This window comes from Rhinatrema bivittatum, chromosome 10 (genome assembly GCF_901001135.1).
Source record: "Rhinatrema bivittatum chromosome 10, aRhiBiv1.1, whole genome shotgun sequence".
Classification (NCBI taxonomy): Eukaryota; Metazoa; Chordata; class Amphibia; order Gymnophiona; family Rhinatrematidae; genus Rhinatrema; species Rhinatrema bivittatum.
Genome location: NC_042624.1, coordinates 76,541,754 through 76,561,974, shown reverse-complemented (window position 1 = coordinate 76,561,974; position 20,221 = coordinate 76,541,754). Strand labels below are relative to the sequence as shown.

The 20,221-nt window shown below is 43.3% G+C and overlaps 1 protein-coding gene across 1 annotated transcript in view; it reads right to left on the bottom strand.

The window, feature by feature from the left end:
* Nucleotides 1–17,434: 17,434 nt before the first annotated feature.
* GCLM (glutamate-cysteine ligase modifier subunit) overlaps nucleotides 17,435–20,221 on the bottom strand; it is a gene marked incomplete in the record, with an annotated part of 26,711 nt that continues 23,924 nt past the window's right edge. Inside the window, 1 exon segment of the mRNA XM_029618233.1 lies at nucleotides 17,435–17,921. Coding sequence (XP_029474093.1) covers nucleotides 17,749–17,921 — 173 coding nt within the window.

Genomic DNA, 20,221 nt, shown 5'->3' with positions numbered 1-20,221 from the left:
GGCCGCAGTCTTCGTTCCTTAAGGTGTGCGCTTGCCGTACTGGGACGGACAGCGCCACCCACGGTCGCCATAATCCAAGCACGAAAACGCATCTAACGCAGGGGGGGCAACAGATCCCACGGTCACTGCACATACGCATGCGTAATGTACCAAAGACTGATCCGGACACTGGGAAGGTTTCTATTGCAGCTGCGCGCAGATTAAAAAAATAAATAAATCAGTGGGCGTGCGGTCATTGCAGTCGCATAAAGTCACCTCCTACCTCCGGCGCAGGGGAGGAGTCAGGCAGCCTGTTCTGCCGAGTCACCGCAGCGTTGGCAGCGCTCCCCGAGCTCTAAGTTATCTTCTGTGTTAGATGGAGATGTTTTAGGCTGGTGCGGATTCTTGTAATAAACGTTCACCCCACAGCCCTAGCCGTAGGTTGGCACTTACAATGTATATTTAAAAGGGGAGAATCAAGGTCTACTTACGCATCCCTGGCGCGAGGAGGGGGCACCCGGAGACTTTTCACTCTTATTCTCCCATTCATCCTCACACTTATTTCTCTCACGGTCATTCTGTAATAATACATGCATATGTTCACTCATTCTCATCCACATTTCTTTTATTCTACACCTGCTTACTTAGTCCTCTCCCAAACTCATACACTCCCATGCACTTCTCTCCCACCCACTACAGTCACATGTTCACTTACATACAGATGCTGTCACACTCATTTTCTCTGCCCTTGTGTTAAAATTATTTTAAGCAGGTAATTAGATTCCTAGAGGACATTGTTCATGAAGATGGGGTTAGCTACGGATCAAAACAGGTCCCAATATTAGATAAATGTGGATCGATATATCTAGATATAGAGATATGGCACAGCACATATCTAGATATATATAGAGAGAGAGATCTACCTCGATAGCAAGATAACTATATAGATATATAAATGTATTTATGCATTTTATATACCGTCATTCCAGAATCACATCACAATGGTTTACTAGCAGAATTAGCTGCAGTAAAGAAAGTTTCACTTACTTCACAGTATTCCAAAATTAATTAATTACCGCAAAAAAAACCCCAAAAAACTCAACAAAAAAGATTTACAGTGGGCTCAGGTAGGATAAGACCTGTGACCTACAGCCACCCATTCTACACAATTGTGCAGCCCACATGTATCTCTCTCCCCCCACCCCCTTACACAGGGCAACAAGGAACCCAAAAATCAACATGATTACGGTGGGCGGGCTCTGGTAGAGTAAGACCGGTGACGCGGAAACACACTCTCAAGTAACACAAGTACAAAACACTTTATCTGTATACCGGACGCTCAATTTTGCCAGCGTCCGATTTCCGAACCCGTGGCTGTTAGCGGGTTTGAGAACCGACACCGGCAAAATTGAGAGTCGGCTGACAGCCGCCGCTCCTGTCCAAAAAGAGGTGCTAGGGACGCGCTAGTGTCCCTAGCGCCTCTTTTTACCGCGGACCCTAATTTGAAATTTTTATTTACTGAATCGCGCGATTTTTACTGTATCGGCATGTAAGTCACAAAAGGAGTCCAAGAAAAGCAGTAACCTAAACGCGAAAAGCTGGAAAGCTATAAGCACAAATGCTTGTAGTTTGGGCAATAAAATCTCAGATCTGCAAGCCCTAATGATGGAGGCAGACTTGGATGTTGTTGCTGTCACGGAGATGTGATTCACGGAATCTCATGATTAGGATACAGCAATACCGGGCTATAACTTATTAAGGAAGGACAGAGAGGACAGGAAAGGGGAGGAGTGGCTCTTTATGTCAGAAACAATATCCAAGCATCTGAGCTGCAAGGAAGATGGGGCAAAGAAGAAGCACTATGGGCCGACCTAAAAAAAGATGATGGGGCATCCATTTTTATTGGAGTGGTTTACAGGCCTCCAAATCAAATGGAAGAGCTTGACAAAGATCTGGTTGAAGACATCCAAAAGATGGGAAAGAAGGGAGAAGTGGTGATTGTTGGAGATTTTAATTTGCCGGATGTAGACTGGAGAATCCCTTCTGTAGAATCTAACAGTAGCAGAGAGATAGTGGATGCCCTGCAAGGGACTCTGTTCAAACAAATGGTAATGGAACCCACGAGGGAGGGAGCTATACTCGATTTAGTGCTCACTAATGGAAATAATGGGGCGGATTTTCAGAGCCCTGCTCGCGTAAATCCGCCCAAAACCGGGCGGATTTACGCGAGCAGAGCCCTGCGCGCCGGGAAGCCTATTTTACATAGGCCTCCCGGCGCGCGCAGAGCCCCGGGACTCGCGTAAGTCCCGGGGTTCTCGGAGGGGGGCGTGTCGGGGGCGTGTCGGGGGGCGGGCCCGGTCGTCGCGGCGTTCCGGGGGCGTGTCGGCAGTGTTTTGGGGGCGGGTACGGGGGGCATGGCTACGGCCCGGGGGCGTGGCCGCGCCCTCCGTACCTGCCCCCAGGTCGCGGCCCGGCGCGCAGCAGGCCCGCTGGCGCGCGGGGATTTACGTCTCCCTCCGGGAGGCGTAAATCCCCCGACAAAGGTAAGGGGGGGGTGTAGACAGGGCCGGGTGGGTGGGTTAGGTAGGGGAAGGGAGGGTAAGGTGAGGGGAGGGCAAAGGAAAGTTCCCTCCGAGGCCGCTCCGATTTCGGAGCGGCCTTGGAGGGAACGGGGGGAGGCAGCGCGGCTCGGCGCGCGCAGGCTATACAAAATCGATAGCCTTGCGCGCGCCGATCCAGGATTTTAGTGGATACGCGCGGCTCCGCGCGTATCTACTAAAATCCAGCGTACTTTTGCTTGAGTCTGATGCGCAAGCAAAAGTAGGCTGATCGCGCTTCTTTTAAAATCTACCCCAATGTCTCTAACGTCTAGGTAGGGGCCCACCTCAGCACCAATGATCATCATACAGTATGGTTTCATATCACAAACAGGATAAGGAGAAGAAGCACGAAGACCCGAGTTTTGCAGTTCAAAAACAAGGACTTTGATGAAATGGGGAAGTACCTGGAGGAAGAACTAGAAGGCTGGGAGAACAAGAGAGATGTGGAACAACAGTGGACCAAACTAAAAGGAGCAATTACCAAGGCAACTAATCTATATGTTAGAAAAGTAAAGAAAAGCAAGAGAAAAATGAAACCTATCTGGTTCTCAAAAGAGGTGGCTGACAAAATAAAAGATAAAAGAACAGTGTTCAAGAAATATAAAGAATCCCAAAGACAGGAGCACAAGGAAGAATATCTGGTGGAACTGAGGGAGAAGAAGAAAGCAATCAAGAAAGCGAAAATTCAAGCGGAAGAAAGGATTGCCAAAGAGGTAAAGCGAGGTGACAAAACATTTTTCAGATACATCAGTGAAAGGAGAAAAGTCCAAAAGGATCAATGGGTGGAAAGAGATGAAGAAATGGCAGAAATATTAAATGAATACTTCAGTTCAGTATTCACTAAAGAAGACCCTGGAGAAGGACCGACGCTAGTTAACAAGAAACTGGAGGGGAGCGGATTGGTTGAAACTCCGTTTACGGAAGAGAATGTATGGGAAGAGCTAGGAAAACTGAAGGTGGACAAAGCCTTGGGGCCTAATGAGGTTCATGAAAGGATACTGAGGGAGCTCAGAGATGTGCTGGCAGCTCCGCTGTGTGACCTGTTCAATAGCTCTCTGGAAACGGGAGTGGTGCAGAGTGATTGGAGAAGAGCGACGGTGGTCCCGCTTCACAAGAGCGGGAGCAAAGAGGAGGCTAGAAACTACAGGCCGGTTAGCCTCACCTCGGTGGTGGGAAAAGTATTGGAGTCGCTGCTGAAGGAAAGAATAGTGAACTATCTACAAGCAGCAGAATTGATGGACCAGAGGCAGCATGGTTTCACCAAGGGAAGGTCCTGTCAGACAAATCTGATCGACATTTTTGTTTGGGTGACTAAAGAATTGGATCGAGGAAGAGCGCTCGATGTAATCTACATGGATTTTAACAAAGCTTTTGATACAGTCCCACACAAGAGGCTTGTGAATAAAACAAGAAGCTTGGGTGTGAGTGCCAAGGTGGTGGCCTGGATAGTAAACTGGTTGAAGGACAGAAGACAATGTGTTATGGTAAATGGAACTTACTCTAAAGAGAGAGTGGTGATGAGCGGAGTGCCACAAGGGTCAGTGTTGGGACCAGTCCTGTTCAATATCTTTGTGAGCGACAGAGCAGACGGGATAGAAGGTAAGATTTGTTTATTTGCTGATGATACTGAGATCTGCAACAGAGTGGACACGCCGGAAGGAATGGAGAGAATGAGATGGGATTTAAGGAAGCTCGAAGACTGGTCGAAGTTATGGCAGCTGAGATTCAATACCAAGAAATGCAGTCATGCATATGGGCTGTGGAAATTCGAAAGAATTGAATTTGATGGGGGGTGGGGGGGAAGGGCTGATGTGCACGTAACAGGAGAGAGACCTGGGGGTGATAGTGTCTAACGATCTGAAGTCGGCAAAACAGTGTGACAAGGCGATAGCTAAAGCCAGAAGAATGCTGGGCTGCATAGAGAGAGGAATTTAGATTAAGAAAAGGGAAGTAATTATCCCCTTGCACAGGTCCTTGGTCAGGCCTCACCTGGAGTACTGTGCTCAGTTCTGGAGACCATATCTCCGAAGGGACAGAGACAAGATGGAGGCAGTCCAGAGAAGGGTGACCAAAAAGGGTGGATGGTCTTCATCGAATGACTTATGAGGAAAGACTGAAGAATCTAAATATGTATACCCTGGAGGAAAGGAGGAGCAGGGGTGATATGATACAGATGTTCAGATACTTGAAAGGTTTTAATGATCCAAAGTCAACGACAAACCTTTTCTGTTGGAAAAAAAATCAGCAGAACCAGGGGACATGATTTAAAACTCCAGGGAGGAAGACTCAGAACCAATGTTAGGAAGTATTTATTCACTGAGAGGGTGGTGGATGCTTGGAATGCCCTTCCAGAGGGTGAAGACCAAAACTGTGAAGGATTTCAAAGGGGTGTGGGATAAACACTGTGGATCCATAAAGCCTGGAGGATGGGAATGAAGAGAAGAGGTATGGCAGTGGCTTGCGGGAATGACAACTACTACCTGGTGATTAATACCCTTATTCAATAAACATTCACATGGTTAATGAGACTCCAACATTGCTCTATGCTTCAACAGCAAGAGGAAATGTGGAAAAGAGGATTTCATTCAGGCAACAACCAACAAGGGTAAACAAATAAGCGTGGGAGTAGCTTGTTTGTTGCGGTGGTTACTACCCCGAACCAATTTATGCCTGTTACTTCACTTGGAAAGCATATCCAGCGCAGCTCACTGCTTCAATGGCAGGGGAATGAAGAAAAGAGGATTTACATCCAGTCAACATCTAACAAGACATTGATCTGAGCAGTATGAGTATACAAACACTGGGGTAACTTGCTCGATACAACGGTTACTACCCTCAAACATTAAGCCTTATACTTCACTTTGATACAGCTCCAACACTGCTCTCTGCATCAATGGTGGGGGTGGAAGGAAATTAGAATAAAAAAGCTATTAATAAGAGCCCTGAACTCAGCGGTCAGAGTAACAGATAAGTATGAGAAAATAAGTGTGAACGCTTGCTGGGCAGACTAGATGGGCCTATTGGTCTTCTTCTGCCGTCATTTCTATGTTTCTATGTTACAATAACAGGTTACGGTTGTTGGGGCAACATTCCCATTGTTTCAAATCTCATAATCTAGGTTAATATAACAGCATATACATTTTCTAGAAAATATTTTTTCTAGGTCGGTTTTATACATAATCTAGTTCATCTCAACAGCAAATACATATTCTGGGTCAATATATCATTATTATTTAAGATGCTTTGAAGTAGAATTATAACCTAAGATTTCCACTATATTATCCTTCATGTTATATTCAGTAAACATTTAACATCCCTCAATACTTATTGCTCATCTGTTAACATAATCTAATCTTCTGACAGCTATGTTAGCATAGTGTAGTTTTTTGTTAGTTCGTATCTATTTGTAAAGAGAAATGTTTTTAGTTCTCATTTGAAACTCTTTCTACCTGGCATATAGATATATACATATATATATATATATAGATAGATATATCTATGACAGCATATAAATATATAGGTATATATCTATCTATGGCACAGCATAAGAATTATTAAGGCCTGAGATACTGTAACATACTGTCTCTGGCCAGTACTGATGAGCTGAGATAAGGCAGGAGGCAATAAATATCTGGTTGACATCTGTTTTCCCTAACACTGGTGAAAGAAGCTGATACAGGATACCTCCTTAATAGCCATGGTTGGGCCATAAATCTCATTGAACATGTGAGTCTTAATTGGTCATAATTTAACAAGCTGCAGTTGGCCAGGCTAATGTCAGAGCTATAGGTACAAATTCAAACACCTACTTGCAGACACTGGATTAAAGCCAGAGAGAATGAGATATAAAAGCTGCAAGCAACAGTGATTCTTTGAATGAGCCACAGCCAGAGAGCAAGCAGCTGGTTTTATGGACTTCCCAACCTTGTAACAGCCTTCCATTTTTCATGAAGCTGCTATTGCATAGACAGGAAGGCTTATGAGGAAAGTAATTCCTATTTGATTATTTTTTTGTTATTACAATAACTAATTGCCTTGATTAATCTATGTAATGCTTATTATGATGTTGCATACTTACTTATTACTGATATTTACTTTTGAGATTGCCTTTGCTGATTATTGTAAGTAATTGGTAGAAAATAGTAGATTTTGTAAACTAAGTTTTGCTTTTATAATATTGAGTCACTGTGCTCTATGATATAATATACCTCCATTCTTGGTCACCTCACACATCCCTTCAGCAGCAGCAGCAGCAGCCTCTTCTTTTGGGCCAGTGCAGTTGACAGGATGCCACCCCTGTCAACTGTGGCTCCACCAGCTGACTAGTGCTGGATTTAAGAGTTATGTGTCCATAGGCAGAGAGACCACCAGATGATGAGGGCCTTTCCCCCCAACTTTCCAACTTCCCCCCCCCCCCCCCCAAAAAAAAAAAAAGTTCCAGAGCAGCTCACCTTTTAAAGTGGCTTGCTAAAGTAGACTCCTCCTTAACCCCCTCTACTCCCTTTTGGCCTGGCTATTTGATGCCTTTAAAATGTGGAAATTGCCACTGTTACCTATGCCTAAATCCAGGCCTGTGGCCAGCACTGCTGCAGCTTCTGCCCCTGCCTAGACAGACTGCTGGCTGCTGCTGCTCCTCCTTCATGCACAGGCCCACACCAGAACATCCTCTTTAGCAGGAAGCCTGTAGTTTTCTGGTGTTTGTGCATGCTTTAAAAAAAAAGTGCATCCAGTTTGGACACACATGTTTAGTGTGTCGGTATTGCAGCGGCCTGATAGTTGGGAACTGGAAGTAGAGGAAAAGGGGATAGAGAGGAGTAAGTTGCCTGATGAGTGCATGTCCTCTTAGCAGCCTTTGCAGGCTGGGAGTGAATACCACTGGTCTTGGTGCAGCTACAAGATTGTATGTACAATAAAAAATTTAAACACATAGATGCAATAAACTGTGTGCTAGATTTTCAGTGCATGGCTTTAATGCACACATTATGGTTTGGTTTTTTTAAACTCCTGCTGGAGTAAAAATATGTTGGAAGTTACATAAAAGTCCTTTGAGTGTAAAATGTATGTTCAGTAAAGGCCGAAAGCCCATTTTAACGCATAACATGCCATACTGGGTCAGACCTAGGGCCCATCAAGCCCAGCATCCTGTTTCCAACAGTGGCCAATCCAGGCCATAAGAACCTGGCAAGTACCCAAAAACTAAATCTATTCCATGTTACCGTTGCTAGTAATAGCTGTGGTTATTATCTAAGTCAACTTAATTAATAGCAGGTAATGGACTTCTCCTCCAAGAACTTATCCAATCCTTTTTTAAACACAGCTATACTAACTGCACTAACCACATCGTCTGGCAACAAATTCCAGAGTTTAATTGTGCATTGAGCAAAAAAGAACTTTCTCCGATTAGTTTTAAATGTGCCACATGCTAATTTCATAGAGTGCCCCCTAGTCTATTATCCGAAAGAATAAATAACCGATTCACATCTACCCATTTTAGACCTCTCATGATTTTAAACACCTCTATCATATCCCCCCTCAGCCGTCTCTTCTCCAAGCTGAAAAGTCCTAACCTCTTTAGTCTTTCCTCATAGGGGAGCTGTTCCATTCCTTTTATCATTTAGTCGCCCTTCTCTGTACCTTCTCCCTCGCAATTATATCTTTTTTTGAGATGCGGCGACCAGAATTGTACACAGTATTCAAGGTGCGGTCTCACCATGGAGCGGTACAGAGGCATTATGATATTTTCCATTTTATTCACCATTCCCTTCCTAATAATTCCCAACATTCTGTTTGCTTTTTCTGCCGCAGCACACTGAACCGACAATTTCAATGTGTTATCCACTATGACGCCTAGATTTCTTTCTTGGGTTGTAGCACCTAATATGGAACCTAACATTGTGTAATTATAGCATGGGTTATTTTTCTCTATATGCATCACCTTGGACTTGTCCACATTAAATTTCATCTGCCATTTTGATGCCCAGTTTTCCAGCCTCACAAGGTCTCCCTGCAATTTATCACAATCTGCTTGTGATTTAACTACTCTGAACAATTTTGTATCATCTGCAAATTTGATTACATCACTCGTCGTATTTCTTTCCAGATCATTTATAAATATATTGAAAAGTAAGGGTCCCAATACAGATCCCTGAGGCACTCCCTTCCACTGAGAAAATTGCCCATTCAATCCTACTCTCTGTTTCCTGTCTTTTAGACAGTTTGCAATCCACGAAAGGTCACCACCACCTATCCCATGACTTTTTATTTTTCCTAGAAGCCTCTCATGAGGAACTTTGTCAAATACCTTCTGAAAATCCAAGTACACTACATCTACAGGTTCACCTTTATCCACATGTTTATTAACTCCTTCAAAAAAGTGAAGCAGATGTGTGAGGCAAGACTTGCCCTGGGTAAAGCCATGCTGACTTTGTTCCATTAAACCATGTCTTTCTATATGTTCTGTGATTTTGATGTTTAGAATACTTTCCACTATTTCTCCTGGCACTGAAGTCAGGCGAACTGGTCTGTAGTTTCCTGGATCACCCCTGGAGCCCTTTTTAAATAGTGGGGTTACATTAGCTATCCTCCAGCCTTCAGATACAATGGATGATTTTAATGATAGGTTACAAATTTTTACTAATAGGTCTGAAATTTCATTTTTTAGTTCCTTCAGAACTCTGGGTTGTATACCATCTGGTCCAGGTGATTTACTACTCTTCAGTTTGTCAATCAGGTCTACCACATCTTCTAGGTTCACCGTGATTTGGTTCAGTCCATATGAATCATTACCCATGAAAACCTTCTCCCGTACGGGTACCTCCCCAACATCCTCTTCTGTAAACACTGAAGAAAAGAAATCATTTAATCTTTCCACGATGGCCTTATTTATTTATTTTATTTTATTTAACTTCTTTTACTATACCGACACTCAAGACCAGGTCTTATCGTACCGGTTTACATTAGAACAAGGGGAAAAATCAATTAACGTATAAGTGGAAAAGAGAAGTTACATTAAAACAGGGAGAGTAAAAACATGGATGTCGGAAGATAGGACAGAATTAAGTAATTGAACAATAAGTTAACAAAATTACAAACTATAAATTAACATAAAACAATAAATTAATAATACAAAAAACATGGATTATAATCAGCGGAAATATACATGGAAATATATATATATGGAATATATACAGCTGGAATATACATGTTATGTCAGATGGGAGGAGTGGCGGGGGTGAGGGAAAAGGGTGGGTTGAGGTTGCGAGTGGAAAAGGGAAAAAAGAGAAAAAAGTTTGGGAGTGCGGGGAGGGAGAAGGGTGGGTTGGAGGGTGAGAGAGAGTTGGTTAATATGGAATCCTTCAACGATAGGCTTGTGTGAACAGCCAGGTTTTAAGTTTTTTTCTGAAGGTTAAATGGCATTGTTCCTGGCGTAAGTCTTGAGGAAGCGAATTCCAATGTAGGGGACCTGCTGTTGAAAAAGCTCGCTTGTGGATGGAGTTGTGAACTGATGATTTGTTGGGAGGGGCCTTGAGCTTACTTTTGTAGGCAGTTCTTATTGGTCTTGAAGATGTAAGTAGTTCCAGAGGGAAGGTGAGTTGGAGAGAGGATTGTTGGTAGACCGATTTGTGGATGATAGTGAGAGCTTTGAACAGTATTCTATGTTGAATAGGAAGCCAATGTAAGATTTTTAGGATAGGTGTGATGTGGTCCTTGCGCCGTGTGTTTGTAAGGATCCTGGCTGCTGCGTTTTGCAGCATCTGTAGAGGTTTGGTCGAAGAGGCGGGGAGACCGAGTAGAAGAGCGTTGCAATAGTCAATCTTTGAAAACAGTATTGCTTGAAGCACAGAACGGAAATCCTGGAAGTGTAAGAGCGGTCTTAGATGCTTCAGGACCTGTAGCTTGAAGAAACATTCTTTAGTTGTAGCGTTAATGAATTTTTTGAAATTCATTCTGGAGTCAAGGGTGGCCCCAAGGTCTCTGACATGGCTTGCTAGTGGGGTTATTGTGTTATTAGTGAAGGGGTGGTTATCGCTAGGGGAGATAACCAGGAGTTCCGTTTTGGACGTATTTAGGACCAGGTTGAGATTCGTGAGAAGCTGGTTGATGGCATGTAGGCAGTCGTTCCAGAAATTTAGAGTTGAGTGCCCCTTTAACCCCTCGATCATCTAACTGTCCAACTGTCTCCCTCACAGGTTTTCTGCTTCAGATATATTTACCCAGTCAATAGTGGGGTAATTGAAATCTCCCCTTATTACCGCACTACCAATTTGCAGGCCGATACAGTACAGTGTGCTCCAACGGAAAACTGCTTTTCTGTGCACCCTCCGACTTAATATCATGGCAATATTAAGTCGGAGGTCCCAAAGAGTAAAAAAAGTTAAAAAAATTTTTTGAATTCAGCCTGCGGCTGTTGGCCCGAAAACCGGACGCTCAATTTTGCCGTGTCCGGTTTCCGAGCCCGAGCTGTCAGCGGGCTCGAGAACCGATGCCGGCAAAATTGAGTGTCGGCTGTCAAACCCACTGACAGCCGCCAATCTTGTCAAAAAGGAGGCGCTAGGGATGCGTTAGTGTCCTCTAGCACCTCCTTTTCCCCGTTTCTACCACGCCACCTAATTTGAATACTGCATTGCGCGCACCGGCAAGGGGCTGGTGTGCGCGCGCCGGGAGAACGGGCATTCGTCCGCTCTTCCGCGCACTTTACTGAATTGGCCTGTTGGTTAGCTTTCCTAATTTCTCTTAGCATTTCACTATCAGTCTCACCATCTTGACCAGGTGGACGGTAGTATATTCCTATCACTATAGTCTTCCCCGACCCACAAGGGATTTCTACCCATAAAGATTCAATTGTGCATTTAGTCTCGTGCAGGATGTTTATCCTGTTGGACTCTATGCCATCCCGGACATAAAGCACCACACCGCCTCCCGGGTGCTGCTGTCATTGCGATATAATTTGTACCCCGGTATAGCACTGTCCCATTGGTTGTCCTCCTTCCACCATGTCTCTGAGATGCCAATTACGTCTGTCATCATTCACTGCTATACATTCTAATTCTCCCATCTTTCTTCTTAGACTTCTAGCATTAGCATACAAACATTTCAAAGTTTGACAGCTTTCCCCTTGTTCTAATTTAAAAGCTGCTCTCGCTCCTTTTTAAAGGTTAGCGCCAGCAGTCTGGTTCCACCCTGTTTAAGGTGGAGCCCATCCCTTCGGAAGGGGGGGTGGGGAGAAGGCATCCCTTACAACATGTATCACTAGGGGAGAGTACTTATTTGGCTACCCAGCAGCAATATGGCCAGATAAATAAATATGGACTTATCTAGCTCTTTGGCCAGAGCAGGTAAAACTGTTTTCACAGATTGCTTGGTTTTAAGTGACAGTGGCCACGAATAAGGTTTCCAGTGTTAAACCTGGATTACGGCCAGCGCACCTCTCTGCTTCGGGGTGTACTACTTTTTTGACGTTCAACGGTTTTTTATTGAGTGTAACAGAAACAAATGAACAGTGGTAACACCGACATTACACATGGACAGACCCAAGTACAGCAGCTGTGAATCATTGTTCCACTAACACAGGTACCAGCATGAACCACCGAAACCTCTGAATTTCAACAGCCAACTCATTTTATCTCCCCCATCCCCCCCCCCCTTGGTTGTATGTCTCTCCTTTTACTCAAATTACTGCAAGGTTCCCAGCCGTGTCGCAGCTACGTCGTTCAGTATCCGGCTGCGAATCATAGGTGATAGAGATTGTAAGTAAGAGTCCCAAACACTGAGGAAGCAGCGCTCCCGTTGGAAGGATGTGATCGCCCACTGCTTGTCCATCAAGAGAAGTCTATGAAGATGATTCCTCCATTGCCAATACGCTGGGGACTCCGAAGATTGCCAGTTCAGTAAAATGATTTTTTTCCCCACAGCGAACACCTTCTGGAGGAATAAACGCAGTCCTCTTCCTCGGATTTTACTTTGCGGAATCAGTCCAAACAGTATCATCGGGGTGTACTACTTAATGCTCTCATTTGCGTGGAATTTCCTTCTGAGGGTGCTAAGCAGTACATACTTTTTTTTTAATGCATCTTTTATGAGCATAAAACACCTTGTTGCATTGGAAGGAGGTTTAGGCTCACAAAGTACTTTCAAATGTGGGTAAAGCTGCTGAACTCTCAAAGAAGGGAAAGGTTATAAGTCATTTGGCTCTTTATAATCTCAGGGTTGTCAGATTACAATCTGAACTTAAACTCCCATGGCTAGGGTAGCAAACAATGTGTATATTTATTTACAACTTGTACAATAATTGAAGCTATCTTTATTTATGCTGCATATCTCTCATCTGGAGTACTGCAATGCACTAGCTGTAAGGCTTCCCGCCAGATTACTGTAGTGCAGCACACACACAGCTGCACCTTTGCCTGGCTGTGATCTGCATGAGCACATTACACATATCAGGCAAGGTCAGGATCCAGCATTTAGCCTTCAGGACTATGATTAGGCCAGGCCTTATCTTTGCAAGTACCTGTTTTATTATGTTCAGGTCTCGAGATGTCCATCTACTAATGGACCCATTTTGGTAACATGCATGGAAAGGCAGTTATAAACACCCCCCATCCTAAGCAAAATCATCTAAAAGCAGTATTAGTCCAGCTAAATAAACACCTACATATCTCTAATGCAGTTGACATCTCAGTAAGGCTTCAGACCTCAAACACCAAAACCATGCCATTAAGTTTGGTCAATGAGATCTATCTGTGCCTAGACCATAGAAACTCAGCCCTACCACCACCCTTGGATATCTTAGCAGCCTTTGATACAGTAGACTACTATCTCCTTCTCACCCAACTACATGATATTGGATTGGCAGGTCCAGCTCTCACCCAATTCTCATCCTTCCTCAAAAGAGAGTAACCGAACTGTCTCTATGGGAACAGCTCTCTCTAAACCACTTTCCTGTGGAGTATTTCTCTATTCTCTTCAAAATCTACCTAGCCCCCTTAAACCAGCTCAGAAACTGCCACATCACCCATTATTCTGACAGACGATTTCCAGTTACTAATCCCACTAGGCATAAACAATGATCAAGCTATAGCACAGCTTAATCAAACACTGGAAAAAAAAAGTCACAAACTGGCTATACCTGAACAAAACTAACCCCAGCAATAAAACAAATGCTATAGATAGGGAACAAAAAACCCAGACCATCTGCTCCCAAAAGTTACCCTTGAGGGAACTATACTCATCCTCAGCTCACAAGTCCAAACCTAGGCTTCATACTGGTCTCTAAACTGACCACCAAGGCCCCAAACAGTAACCAAAAGGTAGTTCTCTTACATCTCCACCCCTGAACGACCCAGCCTTTGTAATGCTAGCAGAGCTATTAATTCATGCTATATGTATAGGAATCCTGAAATTGCTACTTACAACTAGTGCAAAATGCTGCTGTCCACCTGGTATGACCAAATAATCCCAACCTTGAAAAGCTTGCATTGGCTGCCAATACTTTTATCACACCGAATTTATAGATTCTGATCCCCACCTAAAGATCCCTCAGACTTAACCAACTTATCGCAGCAGCTCCCTGACCCCCTACAAACCCTCCTACCACTATGCTCACTGACCTAGGCCTGCCTTATGATACCATCCCAAAGGACCATGCACATCATACACTGTAAAAAAAAGGACCATTATCTGCTGGAGATGGAGAATACTGGCAGGCTGATGTCGGGGCAGGATTATACGTCCACGACATCAGCTTTTACTCAGGTAGAGGTGCATAACCCAGTGGTGTGGATTAGCCTGCCTGAATGCAGAAGAACATGGATTCACATCAGGAACACATTGTGTGAGATAAGTGATGAGTCATACTCAACTTGTCTGAAGAAAGCATTTAAGTTTGGGGGAGGGAAGCATGCAAGTTATTTAAGCACTTCTTAAAATTCACTTAAGTTTGGTGCACTGAAGAATTTCAAGAAAGACCAAAGTATTGGACCAATTACAATAGGTCTGATCCTCAAACAATTTAAGTACCTAGGTCTGTCACATGATGGTCCTATAAGAACATGAAAACACCAGAGGTGCACATCTGCATGTTAAGGCTATGCAAGCAAGAATAATGAGGCCTATGTGTTTTTCTAAGAGATACCATTTTTTTTCACATACTTTTTCAATATGCCTTGAACATAAGCCAATTGAAGTAACGCATTCTAGTCAACAATATTGACATACTTTAAGAAAAGACACTCCATGCTGTTGTGTTATTTTCCTTCAGACTAATCTACGCTGTCTTGCAAAACTTCCCAGCATAAAAAAAAAATTGCAGCTCTCATAACTTTATATTACTCAGTCCCTAACTGTAGGTGACAAGAACTCTTTTCCACTGTATATTCAGGTCAGAAAAACACAGCAAGGAAGAGGCTAGTTGGACACAGATTTCCACAATACTATCTCCCCTCCCCTTTGCTTGTCTGCTTACGTTTTTCCTTCTCATGACAAAACTACAAGTGGATCCCTGTCCTAACAAGGTGGCGAGGAGTGGATAAGTCCTGTGAGGTAAAAGGTGGCAACAAGAAGGCAGCAGACAGCAGCGGTGATAGAATCATGGCAGAGGTTAGAGCCACCCAGACCTCAGAAACCCTGATGCTGAGTGATATGAGAGCCAGGGACAGAAGGTGCCAAGAAGCTTTCGTGCCTGGCAATGGTCTGTGTATCTAAAGCCTAGATATTTTGCTGGTGCAAGTCAGAGGAGATGATCCTGTAGTGGGTCCTTCTCTGCAGCATCAGTGTTCTTGATGAGGAATTAATGAACATCTTGGCTTGGGGTCCAGAGTCAAAGCCTACAGCGAATATCATTCTGGTTTCTTTATGGCAGGCAATCCTGGACATCTGAGATATAAAATCCAGACAGTACAGGAGAAATCTGAATAGTACCTTGTGCTGTCTCTCTTTGGTTGGCTCCAATACCAATACTGAGGAAAAGTTGGGAGATTTTGATGCTTTTAAAGGCCTCAGTGGTGAAAGAATTATTTCTAGAATTTAAGTGCTTCAGAACTTTACTCTCCTGCAAAATATTAAGAGTAATTTCCCACTCTCCAGTAGTTTTTCTGGACTAGTAGTAGTGAACTCTAGTAGAATGTCTACATGTCTCCCATAAGGTGTTGCTGCCAATTACAAAGGCTATATTTCTAAGGGTTCCTCTCCCTTGCAATTGTTTTCGGTTACACAAGAGCTAGAGATTGACATTTATGGTTACTGAATCTGCTAAAGGAATTCTTGTTACATTGGTCTTGAATCCAGATAAAAATCTTACTATGCATTTTTTTGTTTATGGATAAATAATTTATGGCTTCCAAGATAAAAGGGGCAGTTTTTTTTTTTTGTTTTTTTTTTTAGAGGAGCGCACACAAATGTACACCCGATTTTATACCATGCACGCGCCAAGCCCTAGAGGAGGCCCGATGGCTTTCCCCGTTCCCTCCGAGACCGCTCTGAAATCGGAGCGGCCTTGGAGGGAACTTTCCTTTCGCTCCCCCCACCTTCCCCTATCTAACCCACCCCCCAGCCCTACCTAAATCCTCCCCCTACCTTTGTTGTCCAAGTTACACCTGCCAGCTGCCGACGCACTGTGCCGGAGGACTTGGGACTGCCCCCGGACCCGCCCCTTTTTCAAAGCCCGGGGACATACACGTGTCCCGGGGTTTGTGCACGCTGCCGAGCCTATGCAAAATAGGCTCAGCGCGCATTGGGGGGGGGGAAGGGGGGTTATAGGGTTACGCGTGTATCCCTTTGGAAATCTACCCTTAAGTGTATCAAGATGTTTCTAAGAGATCTTAAAACAGACATTTTCTATCAATGTATTCTGCAGTACTTAAAAGAAGGGCAACTTCTGCCTTAAATACAGTTTGGGATCCTAATCAATTATCAGAACTTCTGTTTAAAGATGGATTTGTCTCCCCCTGAATCCCTGATGCCTGCTGAGTTTAATTCTCAGTTGAGGAATTGGGGGTGGGGTATATTTAATCTCCTTGTAGGATTTTCTTGTGCTTCTTGGCAACCGGCACAGCTCTGAGTCCTGTACTGATTCTGGGATGCCAGTCAGCTGGATATTACTCCTGCAAGACCGGTTTCTCCAGGTCCTCTAGTTTGCTGGAAAGTTGCTCATTCGAATGCAGGAGCTGAGAAACCAGAGCCTGTAGGTCTGAATTTGTCTTCTTGCTGAGAAATCTGGGATTCCACTGCCCAAATCTGAGCCTCATTCAAATCTACCTCCAGAAAAGGTTTGCACTTTTGAATGCCAGTCTTCTAAAACAGTGACTGATTTAGTAACAGTTTTTGAAATTTCCACAGATATTTCCTGAATAACTTCTGTAGGAAAGGAAATTTAAGTTGCAGATACTTCCTGTGTAGGTTTATGCTTGTGAACCATAACTTTCCTTTGCTTGGTAGACATATCAGGTGACTCCTGAATAACAAATTTGTCCATACAATCACTCCAACTGATCACCAACAGGATAATAAATTACTCAAACTAGATGAAAAATTAAATCAGTAGGAAAAAAATGAAAAGCCAGCAGCCAGGGTAATATGTAAGAAGGGACTGCCTAGCTCAGAGAGACGTCCACTCCCTTAGCAGCTCATTACCTGACTCACTCTTGTGCTTCCTGGAATGGTTTGCTTGCTGTTATTCCAGGTTGCTCTATTTTCTGATCTATTTTCCTTCCTTTTGGCTGCCACCTCCCTATTTGTGGATCTCTGAGGTTAATATGTAATATGTTATTTAGTACAGGAAAAAACATTTATATAACCTTGCATATTTTCAAACAATTAACAAAAATACAGCAATAAGTTACACAAATTTCCCCAAAACAATCTCAATTAGAAAATAAAGTTTAATGAAAACAATACACTATTTTAGACAATAATCAGTTGGTCTTCAGGCAAGGGGAAAAAAAAACTGTACAGTACTTGATAATGTATTGCAGAAATGAGGTTTCTGTAAACAGCCTGGCCTCACTAGCACCAGCTGCAAGATCACAACTTTTGGTCTTCACTAGACTACATGGCTCACCTTTACCTGGTGGTTATGCAGAAAGGTATTTACCCAAAAGTATAGGTCAACAAGCTTGTGGTGAAGAGGAGGAGCTGTGTTAATTTTTTATTTATTTATTTATTTTTAACAAAAACGCTAAGTAAAGAGATTTCTTTTTGCCTGCAAAATGTATCCTTTTGATTTTATAATTCCTCTGCTTTTGACAATGACAGAGTACCGCAGCAGCCACAGTGGTGTCCATTCGTTCGCTTGAGAGTTCTGAATACTTTCCTTAATAGCTTCTTGGAAACTTGCCTCAGAAAGCAATTCTAGGAGTTAAAGGAAAAAAAAAATTCAAGAAAATTTGTTGAACCAGACTCAAATCAACCCCTGATGGCATCATCGAACAAAACAGGATTATGTTTTAACTGCATGCCCTGGAATTTTATGTATGTTCTCTCCAAGATGTCATATGCCAAACTACATGGAAGGTAAGAAAGGAACTTCATGACGACTGCCACTGTTAGTGTTTGCATTACCTCCAAACCTGAATGACATGTTCTTCCACATCCCTCAACTGGATAAATAGTATGAAGTCACTTGGTACAGCTACCATCTGATTAATCTGCTGTTTATCGAGCAAGGAGCAGAATAAAAAACTGTCCTGTTACTAAATACCCCTGGCATACATAGTCCCATATTTAAGATGTCAAAACATCTCACCCATTGGATCAACTCAAAATGAGTAAGTTTTGCTGATGGGATCAGTGGCACCTCGCTTAAGAACATAAGAAAATGCCATACTGGGTCAGACCAAGGGTCCATCAAGCCCAGCATCCTGCTTCCAACAGTGGCCAATCCAGGCCACAAGAACCTGGCAAGTACCCAAAAACTAAGTCTATTTGGTTTATTGTAGTGAAGTGTGCTGTCCCAAATTTATAATTAATACATCTTATCTACTCCACTGATACTCAAGCAGCCAGGAGGGGATAAGTGTGGTCTCTGCACTGGTAATCATGACTTGTAAATAGCTTTCCCCATAAAGTATCCTACAACCCCTGTCTAGAGGCTACATTACATTTTTATTTAACAGTTTTTTTATACCGACCTTCTTAGTAAATAACCATATCGGATCGGTTTACAGTTTAACAAAGGGAAAAACTAGAGTAAACAAATTCAAGTAAACGAAAGATAACAATAGGAAGGAATAAGTCAAAGTTACAAATCAACAGGGGGAGAGAACTTGGAAGCTTACTACAAGCTGGAAAGAAGAAAGGCCGGTAATAAAAGTATTGTTACCATGGAGTGTACGAGTTATAAAACTTAAAAAACTGTGCTTTACCCTGAAAGTCTCAGAGTCCATTTTCTTTTTTTTTGTTTTCGAGAAATTCGAGTGCCAGACCGGGTAGGAGTGAAAGGCCAACTAGTAATTGTCTGGTGGTTCAGGGAAGGCTTGGTGAAAGAGCCAGGTTTTAAGTCTTTCTGAAAGTTAAAAGGCAAGGCTCCAGTCTGAGATTTGAAGGGATACTATTCCAGATAGATGGGCCTGCTAACGAAAAGGCTCTGTCTCTGGTCGTGGCGAGGCATGTGGCTTTAGTGGGGGGAACATTGAGCATGCCTTTATGAATATCTCTAGTTGGTCTGTTAGAGGAGTGGAGTTTGAATGGTATTTCCAGGTCAAGTTGAAGTTGATGATGGATGGTTTTGTGGATTAATCTAGCAAGTACCAAATGTCAAGTGGATTCAACAGCTAGGTAAAGAACAAAAGGTAGGCCCCAGTATGGAAACTTGAATACTCATCTACCCAGAATGGTAAAGGACCAAGTGGAAAACAAACCCAACTGACTTGGTCAGGGAGAGAGCCTGCATGAGATGAAGTTTGTACAGCCGACAGTTGGGATAGATCCTTAGACAGAAGTGGGCAGACTGTACGGTCCAATATCTGCTGTCATCTGTGCCACTATGGAGAGATGTCTTAAGCTTCACAGAACACATGCAGAAAAGAAACCTAAGTTCAGTCTATCCAGCCACAATAATGCTGTATTTTCAGGATGTCCACATCCCACTTGCAGGGGAGAACTTTCCAATTGGTATCTGCAATTTAGAAATTTGACGGTTTCCTGAAGTGTGATGTGCATTGGTGTAAAGCCTTGCAGGAGATGCAGTTAAAGCTATTGTGTCTCATTGCAGCTGTCTGACAGTGACCTCAGTGAGGAGGAGAGCAGCACACAGTGCTGCAGAAATATTACTGGTGATCCAAAGCAGCAGACACAACCTTTCCTTCATTACGAGTTTAAGGACACCACTGCCTAAAAGGACCATCTTAATTTCTAAAGCTGATATATGGTCAACACCAGTGCTCTGGGCCACAAGCTGATCTGGTTTTCACAACAGGGCATTCAAATAAACTGAATTAAACAAAACGTATGCAAATATTTTGTGAGGATACTCTGCATCCACAACTTCCTCCTGCAGAGAACTGCCCTCTGCTTTACACTTCTGTTGTGGAAAGCAGCAAGACTGATGCAACGCTGGTTTTCTATACAGATGCATTTGATAATGTTGACCTTGATGCACAGCCTCATGTCTGCACAAGCTCACTAAAAGGGCATTTTGACTTCTCATCCAT